Source organism: Triticum urartu, chromosome 1, assembly GCF_003073215.2.
Source record: "Triticum urartu cultivar G1812 chromosome 1, Tu2.1, whole genome shotgun sequence".
Taxonomy (NCBI): Eukaryota; Viridiplantae; Streptophyta; class Magnoliopsida; order Poales; family Poaceae; genus Triticum; species Triticum urartu.
In genome coordinates this window covers 6,180,194-6,189,973 of record NC_053022.1, presented here as the reverse complement: position 1 = coordinate 6,189,973, position 9,780 = coordinate 6,180,194, and the positions used below count along the sequence as shown (strand labels likewise).

Below are 9,780 nucleotides of genomic sequence, written 5' to 3'. Positions count from 1 at the left end.
CCTTTGTTTCCGTTAGAGTTACGATTTTTTGCATCGATTGACGATAAATAGACCCGTTACCAACATGAAAAATGTGATAATTTATCTAACTATTTTGGAATAGCTAGCGTTGCCAAGTGGGACCCTCGGATATCACGAAAACAAGTAGGCAAAGCCAACCGAGAGTCGACAATATTGACAAAAAACGCCCGTCATCATTGCACACGGGAGATACGACGCATTACCGAGACTAGCAATAACGGACATGTGAAACCAATGTGCAGTCGTTGTTTCCGCCTTGCCAGAGAAACCCTAGACGAGATGGGTTAGATGTTTCCATCCATATGCGACAAACATATCTATTAGCCAGTATAAATCCTAGACCGGTCAAAACCCTCGCTTTTTGAGCTCAGTTTCAGTACGTGTTTGACACAACGCAAGCCTACATGAAGGCTAACTGGTCCGCTCCAGAACGCTGATAGGCTAGAGTTGATACCAGCCACACAACCCTAAAACCTTCGGAACCCTCACTTTCGAGCTCAGTTTCAAATACACGCAAGGTGCAACATAAGCGCATAAGAAGTTAGGGAACATAAGTAAGAACAGTTAACGACAGTCACCATTCGACACGAAGGGAGGGATACGACGCAACCGCCGACCCCGATAGTAACCGACACGTGCAACCACTCGTGTCCACCCGCTTCTACCTAGCTAGAAGAAGAAAAAGAAACATCTGGAGAGACGAAGGTTCGCGATGTCCCCGTCCATCAAGAAACGACAAACGAATCCGTTAACAACATGGCATGGAAGTAGCAGAATAAACCATTGCACACACTTGTGCCTAGCGCATCCGCGTGCGAAAGCAACGGTTTAACACTAGTATACTAGTAGTGCGTAAGTAAGTCAAACGTAGATACCAACATCATAGTACAAGGCCATCCAGAAACCCTCGCTTTCGAGCCGTTGGCTCCACCGTACGTGGTGGACGTTAATCTACACATACATGTACACACAAACCTACCCATGAAACAAATAGAGCACAAGGCATGCGCATAATTTTTTTTGTTTTAAAAGCGCACACCAAAGCGTATATGTGCTGTGTGGAAATGTATGTGCATAGCATATCTTTCGAGAGGATGCGTGTAGTATACACACATACATAAATTTTATGAGATGATATGTATGTGCAATACACACACGCGCGCGCACACACACACATATTGATGGTGGAAGATTGTATGTACCATTTTATTTGATGGTTTTACTAGCTGCCGAAAGTGAAGATGTTAATGGAAGCGTATATATGGAGTATATATGCATTTGTATAGACTGCATTGATGGTGGGAGATCATGGCATTTGATATATATTGATTTTTTTGCGGAACATATATTGATTGATGATTTGTGTGTGATATATTGATGATGTGTGTGTGATATAGTATATATTATGATTTGTGTGCGATATGTACGCATATTGATGGTGGGAGATTGTGTGTAGCATTTGATTTGATGGTTTTACCACCTGCTGAGAGTGGAGTTGGGTAATAATGAAAGCGTATATATGCATTTGTATTTGTATAGGCTGACTGCATTGATTGTACGGATTGCTTGTACTCCCTTCGTTTCAGTTTACAAGCCCTGCGTGTATACCTAGTTGCCAATTTTATCACTTTAATATAAACTATATAACACAAAAATTATACCGTTTGAAAATAGAAAATCTGAAGTTTATATTGGTATATTTTTTGTAATATATGATTTGTATCAGGTTGGTCAAATTGATAGCCTAGGGGTATGCGCACGCCCTGTAAACTAAGAGAGGACGAGTATTAATCACCTCGGAGGAGCGTACAATACTTTGGGCGGGCGCGGGGGCTGTGGCGGTGGCCCGGTCGTTTACCCGGAAGGAATAAACCGCAGACAGGAAAGGAGGGTGACGTGCGGGCCATAGCCAGGGCCAGGTGGCCGCCCCTACGTGCCATCCGATGCAGCCCGCTCCCACTGCGATAAGAAGGGGGGGGGGCGTGTGGCCGTCCGTCGCAAGGGCAGCCAAGAAGATACAGCGCATTACCGAGACTAGCGACAATGGACGCATGAAGCGAATGCGCAACCGTTGTTTCTGCCTAGCCAGAAAAACCCTAGACAAGATGGGTTAGATGTTTCCATCCATATGCGACAAATACATCCATTATCCACTATGATTGTAGACGGGTGAAAACCTCGCTTTTCGAGCCCAGTTTCAGTACGTGTATGACGCAACGCAAGCCTACATGAAGGCTAACTGGTCCGCCCCAGAACCCTAATAGGCTAGAGGTGATACCAACCACACAACCCTAGAACGTTCGAAACCCTCGCTTTCGAGCTTAGTTTCAAACACACGCAAGGTGCAACAAAAAGTGTATAAGAAGGCAGGGAACATAAGCAAGAACAGTGAACGACAATCATCATTGTACACGAGGGAAGGGAAACACCGCACCGCCGACCCCGGTAGTAACCGACACATGCAACCACCCATGCCCACCCACTTGTACCTAGCTAGAAGAGGAAAGAAAACCTCAAACAATCCCGTTAACAACATGGCATGGAAGTAATAGAATAAACCGAGCTCATCCGCGAGCGAAAGCAACGGTTTAGCACCACTAGTATAGTATACCAGCAGTGCGTAAGTAAGTTAGTCAGGCATATATACCAACAACATAGCAGAAGGCCGTCCGAAACCCCTCGCCTTCGAGCCGTTAGCTCCACCGCACGCACAATACACGGTGGGCATTAATCTACACGCACGCACGCACGCGTACACAGAAATGTACCCATCAAAAGCGCACATGCGAGGCATATATAGAATAAAATAGGAGGGCACGCGCGCATAAATTTCTTGTTTCGAAAGCGCGCGGAGCGTATATGTGTTGCGTGGAAATGCATGCGCTACGCGTATCTTTTGAGATATACACATTTTTTGTGAGATGATGATGTGTGTGTGTGCAATGTATGCACACAACACATTGATGGTGGAAGATCAATGTGTGTGTGTGTGTGTATAAATGATTTGATTTGATTTGATGGTGGAGTATTTACCGCCTGCTGAAAGTGGACTTGTTAATGGAGTGAAGCGTGTGTGTGTATATATGTATATGCATTTGTGAGTAGTATTTGTATAGTGGAGTGCATTGATCGTACAGGATTGCTTGCTCGTATTAATCGCGTATACTTTGGGCGGGCGCGGGGGAGGGGGAGGGGGAGGGGGCGGAAAGAGAGAAACCGCAGGCAGGAAGAGGGTGACGTGCGGGCCATGGGCAGGTGGCCGCCCCCACGTGTCATCCGGTGTAGGCCGCTCCCGCCGCGATAAGAAGGGGGCGCGGGGCGTGTGGCCGTCGCAAGGCCAGCCACCCAGACTCCCTTCACTCCGCCCCGACCCGACCCACACCTTGGTAATACATGTGCAGCGGCGGCAGGGCCATGGCGAGGAGGTGCTGCTGCTGCTGCTGCTAGGTAGGTAGGTAGGTAGGGTTTCTTTCGGCCTGGAACAAGAAGACCGTACGACGCCGACGACGAGGAGAAGGAGGAGCGTCCAGGGGCGGATCTGCTAGCGTCTTTCCGGTGAGCGCCTCTCTCTGAACCGGATCTATCCATGCCGCTCTTGGATTTTCAAATTTCAGTGTTCCCTTCTTCTTCTCTCCATGCTCCTTCGTGTCCCCCCTATGTAAGGGTTCTTTGTCCGTCGCCGGATTTCACCCCCTCCCACCTTCTTCGATTTCTCCGCTGCGTGGATTTTTCCTGTCGGCCCTCCATTGCCGTCGGCTCCCCGCTCCGCCGATTTCTGGCGCGAGCGGGGGCGGATCTGAGGGTTCCCCTCCCGGATTTCCCAGGAATCCCACCTAACGCTTCCCCCGCACCAACAGCAGATCCGCTCACACTTGTATCAAAAAAAATAAGTAAATTAAAAGACCACTTTCCCCACCACCGCCACCATGTGCAAGATTTCCTCCTCCATGTATGCATGTTGACCAAGAAAATAATTTTATCCGCAGCGCAAGAATCCGCGCCTTATTTTATGCACGCGTGCGTGATTTCACCTGCGGATCAACTACTCTTCTACACGCAGCACAATCTACCGCTGCCAACAACAGACAAATTTCCTGCGTCTTGATCAACTACTCTGTTTCTTCTTCTTCTTGCAGTTGCAGGAGGCCGAACGTCGCAAGGAGGCAGGCATGGAGCACTACACCATGAGGCTCAGCGCGGGCGGAGGGGCCACGCCCACCCAGCAGCAGCAGCAGCAGCTCTGCCCCTGGGGAGAGCCCCTGATGGTGGCGGCGCCTGACCGAAGGTCGAGGTTCTGGCAGATGGACGTGGCCGTGGCGGCACAGCCGGCCCGCATCGAGGTCATATGCCCGCTGCCGCGACGCCCGGCCCGTCCTCCACACCCCGTCGAGCCCTTCGGCAGGGCCACCTCCAGGCCTAACAACGGGTGGGTGTGGTAACTCTCTCATCATCATCATCATCCAGTTGCTTGCATACATGTTGTTGTGTGTTTAGTTAATTTAACTTGAATTGCTGATTGATATGTGGTATTAGCGTAGTCAGCTACGAGGTTGCATATGATCTTGTTAGAATCATGATTGTGTAATAAGGCGTACACTCTATTATTAATCTTGTGCAGCAGCAAGTAGGCATAAGCATGCAAGGTAGCTAGGATTTTTTTTTGGAGGGAAAAGAAACATGATGTAGGGTGCTTATAACGGTCGAGAGATTATTACATGGGACATCACTAACTATACCTTACCAGAAGCTAGGAAGGCAGCGAAGCATGCACACGTTATCAGAACCTGCAGACAGCAAAGCGTGCACGTACGATGACAAAGTAGGCAACAAAGTTGGTTTAGGGTTTGCATCTTGCGAGCACACCATGCCTCAATTGAACCAACAAAAATTAGTGAAGTAGAACAGACTTGACATATAAGGCTATAACGGTCGATAGCTTCTTTCATGAGACAACACTAAATGCTTAACTAGAAGCATAAGCACGCAACGGCATAGTATGCAAACAGCATACGGTTGTATGTCCCGACAAAGTAGGCAGGGGACATAATTTAGAGTTATATACCATTTGCACGGCACATTTCATAACCGTCTGGGTACCGTTACAAAAGTTCAGTAGCGACAAATTAAGCGAGTCTGACCTATGTTGCTTTGATTTTTGCAGGACGCTACCGGTGTATAGAACAGACTCCGCCTCTGATATCCTTGATCTCATCCTCAGCAAGGTAACCTTGGTGCTTTAAATCGCCAGTTCCTGTTTATCATATACAGCACCACATCATTGATATCTGATACGAGATTGTTTGTATCTTGCCTTTCAGAATGACCCTGATGTTGATACCGATTCCAACGGCCAGGCGGGCTTTTTCTGTGGCTCGCCTCCCGTCCGCACTAACAACCCCATTGTGAATGATCCGCAGTTTGGTAGGAATACCCCCTGTTTTTCTCCTCTAGGGAGCCCATTCAGCAAGATGCTTGGTGGAAGAGCTGAAGTAGGCTCTCCGTCTTGCGGGGCGAGTAGTAGCCCGAAAGTGAGGATTGAAGGCTTTGCCTGCGGGAACAAAGAGAACCATTGTGCAGTCACCTTTGCCTGAGAGCATTTTCGCCATACCACCAATTCACCATTGACCATTAGCGCCATTTTGCACCCGCACCCCACCCCCCCAACATGTAAATTTTCCGCCCCCGAGATACAGCTAGTCCCTTTAATCCTAAGCTAAGCTAGTAGTACCTATTCGAGTCAGAGTTTATCTAGTTGAGTTGAGTTGAGTCCTCATCGTCGCCCGCCTGGTTGTCGCTTTTGAAACTGCGCAATCGCAGAGAGCTTTCGGTTATGTACATAGGCGAGGTCTCCCGTCCGTTGTGTCCTGTATCTACATCTTGTGTAATGTGTGTGTGTCTTGTGTCTAGCAAGTGTCCCCAGTCCATGGGTGTGTTCAGAGTCTAGCAAGTGTCCCAGTCCATGGTGTGTTCAGAGTCTGTAAATACCGTCTGCCCTGCATTCAGATGCATAATTAAGAAACTATTATATTATTATATTAAATCCTCTTTGTTCCTGTGGTATTATCATAGCATCTATCTGTGAATTTTGATGTTGACATTCAGCTGTCATCATATAGTTTTCTTTACACAGTTCTTAGGCAGCATCAGCCGCCCTGGTTCATTTTGTGTTTGCAGCCTGTGGTGGGGCTTTTGTGTGCACACTTCTTGGCTTGATGTAATTTTCACTGACCCTTATTTTTAGGTGAACTTGGTCCAATCTGTATGAACAATACTGCTGTAACATGAATTGTACCTTGTCTGGCTTTGGTTAACCTCTTATTGTAGCAAATGAGGTGTTGTGGGCCAAAAGATGGACAATCTTGTGTTGCCCTTGAATTGTACTTTGTCTGGCCTTGTTAGTATCCTTTTGAAATCAAAGTGTTGTTGGCCAAGAGACTATCAATTCTTGTTGCCCTTTGGAGGGTGTTTGTTGCAAAGCTGATGCTGATGTGTAGTGAAATGAAACTTTATATATGTATATGGAGTGTTGTTTTGTTTGGTCCCAAGCAAGGGTGAGATGAGATGAAGAATTCTTGTTGTCTTTCCTTTGGATGTTGATGGGATGCTGCTCAATTCTAGTTGGTGTGGATGAATCTGATGCCGATGGTGATGGACAAAGATGAGACAGACGTTTGTTCTTGTTCTTGCTTTTTGTTTTGTCTCTGTTCAATATTTTCTTGTCCTAGGAATCACCATCAAATAAACAAAACTACCTCCAGGAAGGAATCATCAAGAGATACAATCCATATGAATAGCCTAACAAAACATAACCAATAATTGAATGATGAATTGCTATTCTTGTTACTCCTGTACAACAACTGGTTACATCTCATCTTGCAATAATAACAGTATTAGCAAATTGGTGATGCTCCAATTGAGGGAGAAGAACATCTTGATGATGATGGTTACAATAACAATTGCCTCAAATTCGTGTTCTTGTTCTTGCTTCTTGTTTTTTCTAGGCTCGATTCTTATGGTAGGAATCAAAGGGGATAAAATACTCTAGATACAATCCATGTGAATAGCCTGATCTAACCACTCAGACAGAACAGAAACAAGAAACCCAGAGATGAATGATGAATTGCTATTCATAGATTGAGGCAAATGAAATGAAATGCATCATTTATTTACAAATAAAATGAAATGGACTGTCTTTTTACAACATGATGATGATGGTGATGGTTACAACAATCATTGCTGTCAAACTAAACCTGAGTTAAGGATAACCATGAACACAGCCTAGCCAATTTACAAGTGTGTACAATTTACAAATGAATGAAGGAATGCAAATGTGAATAAATTAATGGATCAGAACTACAATTAAGCTGTGCAATAATCAGTGGTGAGATGAGATGATTGGTTGTATCATCATCATCTCATCTGATGACGGCCCTCGAGTGCCTGAGGATCATGCTGAACGGCGGCGCAGGCGGCCGCACCCGGCGACCTCCGGTAGCCGTCGTTGTCGTCACAGTTGCCGCTGTCGCTCCCTTCTTCACCACCACCACCACCTTCCCCGTGCTGTCCCTCTTCCCCGTGCTCGTACTCACCTTCTGAACAGCCGCCGGAGAAGCAGCAGCAGGAGACGGAGGAGTAGGAGCGGTGGCCGCCTTCGCCGGCGTCGTCGTCTTGGCCGACGCGCGGGCAAACGCCTTCTCCAACGTGTTGTTGTTGTTGCTGCTGCTAGGCGTGGGCGTCGCCGCGGGCGTGCTCCTGCGGCTGGCGCCGGCGGGCACGTCGCCGCGGAGGCTGGACTCGAGCAGCAGCACGCCGGCGCAGTGCTTGAGCACCTCGAGGCTCACGCGGGCGCCGTCCAGGCACCGGAGCCCCCGCGCCCGCCGCGCGCCGATCCCGAAGTGCTCCGCCAGGGCCGCCGCCGCCGCCTCATCGTCCTGACCGTCGTCCCCGGCGACGGCCCGCCCGAAGCTGCCCTGCGCGAGGAGCACGTCGAGCGAGTCGACGACGCCCACGGGCTCCGGCGCGGGCAGGCCGAAGGCGGCGAAGGCCTCGCGCACCCGCGGGCAGCCCGAGCGCCGGATGCCGTGGCCCGCCCACACGCGGCCGTCCAGCAGCTCGAAGATGTCCGGGAAGACGTCCTCGAACGAGGGGGCCGAGGAGGGGAGGTGGACACTGCCGTCGTTGGCGACGTCGTCGGGACGGATGAGGGTGGAGTAGCTGGAGACCTCGACGAGGCGGCGCGGGCAGACGAGGATGGCAGCGAACTCCAGCAGGCGGCACTCGCCGGGCGGCGACGGGGACTGCGCCGCCTCCACGTCGAAGAACACCATCTCCCTCTTCTTGGTGGTCGCCATTGGTGGAGGTTTCTTGGCGGTGGAGCTCTGTTTGTTTGTTTGTTTCTTGCTTGAAGGAACGGATCAATGGAGGAGGGCAAGGATGGGAGAAGAGATGATCTTGTCTTGTCGGAGGAGCCTGGTGTACCGCGTATATATAAGCTTTGAGGATCAATGGCGGGAGCACGCATGCATGCTAAGCTAGAGAGACGAGCTGAGAGGGAAGAAGAAGAAGAAGAAGAAGAGGAAGAATATTTCTTGGAGAGGAGAGGGGTTGCTTGGGGTGGACGGTGCATGAGTTTTGTGCTTGGGGACTTCCAACAGTGGAAGCAAAGCTAGCGGCTTGCTCAAAAAGGAAGGTAGGGCATGCAAGTTAGTTAGTTACTTACCTCAACATCTCAACCTACTCTCTCATGTTGATAGGGTGCAAGATTCCAAGTTTCACAAGCATGCAACAACATTATCCACCTTGCTAAGTTACTACCAATGCAAGAGCCCGTTTCATTTTCTCTTTTCTTCTTCCCATCACATGGACCAATTCTTCTTTTGTGTTTGTCCGTCCGTCCGTATGTACTGTACGTAAACAGACATCGACCGAAATTTTGACGAAATTCCAGTAGATTCGTCGGTGGGCGCCGGAATATATTTACCCTTGAATTATTCGGCCAAATTCAAGCAAGACTTAAATTTAGAGAATTTTGAAAATCCAAATAAATAAATATGTCTGAAATTGGTCGATAAGGCCCGCAATTTGCATGTTGCAGACATTGTAAACCTTGGTGTGTGCTACACATATGCTCGAGAGGTAACAAAGAAATGTGTTATGGAAATGCTTTTCATGGTCCCACGATCAAGCAGCCTTGTTGCTGGCCTTGAGTTTTTCGTGCAGGCAATATGCAGTGGTGTGAAGCTAGGTGCTACTTAGCCTTAGGTGTGTTGTGTCCCCCTTTGCGTCCGTGTGGGGGTCACCATTCTACGCACGCGCACACCTACTAGTTAGCAATTATTTATTCTAATCTAGTATGGCAAAGAAAATTCAAATACAATTAGAAGAATATTCCACATATGTACTGCTCCCTTTGTTACACTTTACACGGATAGATGTTTCTTCTTCTTCTTGGACGCTTGCAATCTTCTGTTTCAAATTCCCCTCTAGCTTGTTAATCACATGTGCGCAAATAGTAACCTTTCAGATCAATCTGACGTCGGCTTCGCCTTCATATCTAGAGTTCAATCATATTTGCAAAGGATTCAATGGAACCAACCAATCCACTGTCGCTGAGGTGGACAAGAAGCGGAAAGGCTATGTCTGGTTTCTTTTTTCCAAATGATAAATGCCACACATGTGGCACAAAGCACCCCGGTACTGACGTTTCTTACAACTAAGTTGTCATCCGAAAAGAAAAAAAAAACCTAAAACTTGCCAACC

General features: G+C 48.1%; 2 protein-coding genes across 2 annotated transcripts; one reads left to right on the top strand and one right to left on the bottom strand.

Annotated features, from left to right (window-relative positions):
- The first annotated feature begins 3,341 nt into the window (after positions 1 to 3,341).
- LOC125541669 lies at positions 3,342 to 6,081 on the top strand. Its single transcript, XM_048705017.1, has 4 exons — positions 3,342 to 3,576; positions 4,158 to 4,447; positions 5,183 to 5,243; positions 5,340 to 6,081. The coding sequence occupies exons 2-4, from the start codon at positions 4,191 to 4,193 to the stop codon at positions 5,610 to 5,612; spliced, it is 591 nt and encodes a 196-aa protein (XP_048560974.1). The 5' UTR covers positions 3,342 to 3,576; positions 4,158 to 4,190; the 3' UTR covers positions 5,613 to 6,081.
- Positions 6,082 to 7,199: 1,118 nt separating this feature from the next.
- Positions 7,200 to 8,828, bottom strand: LOC125511541 (protein NEN4-like). Its single transcript, XM_048677152.1, has one exon. It carries the CDS (start codon positions 8,370 to 8,372, stop codon positions 7,437 to 7,439), a length of 936 nt encoding a protein of 311 aa, XP_048533109.1. The 5' UTR covers positions 8,373 to 8,828; the 3' UTR covers positions 7,200 to 7,436.
- Between the last annotated feature and the right edge of the window lie 952 nt (positions 8,829 to 9,780).

Bases quoted from the DNA above. Each gene is read 5' to 3' on its own strand.
- LOC125511541 (XM_048677152.1), bottom strand. From the start codon at position 8,372: ATGGCGACCACCAAGAAGAGGGAGATGGTGTTCTTCGACGTGGAGGCG.
- LOC125541669 (XM_048705017.1), top strand. From the start codon at position 4,191: ATGGAGCACTACACCATGAGGCTCAGCGCGGGCGGAGGGGCCACGCCC. The intron at 4,448-5,182 runs GTGGGTGTGGTA...TGATTTTTGCAG, and splicing joins ACCTCCAGGCCTAACAACGG to GACGCTACCGGTGTATAGAA. The intron at 5,244-5,339 runs GTAACCTTGGTG...CTTGCCTTTCAG, and splicing joins TTGATCTCATCCTCAGCAAG to AATGACCCTGATGTTGATAC.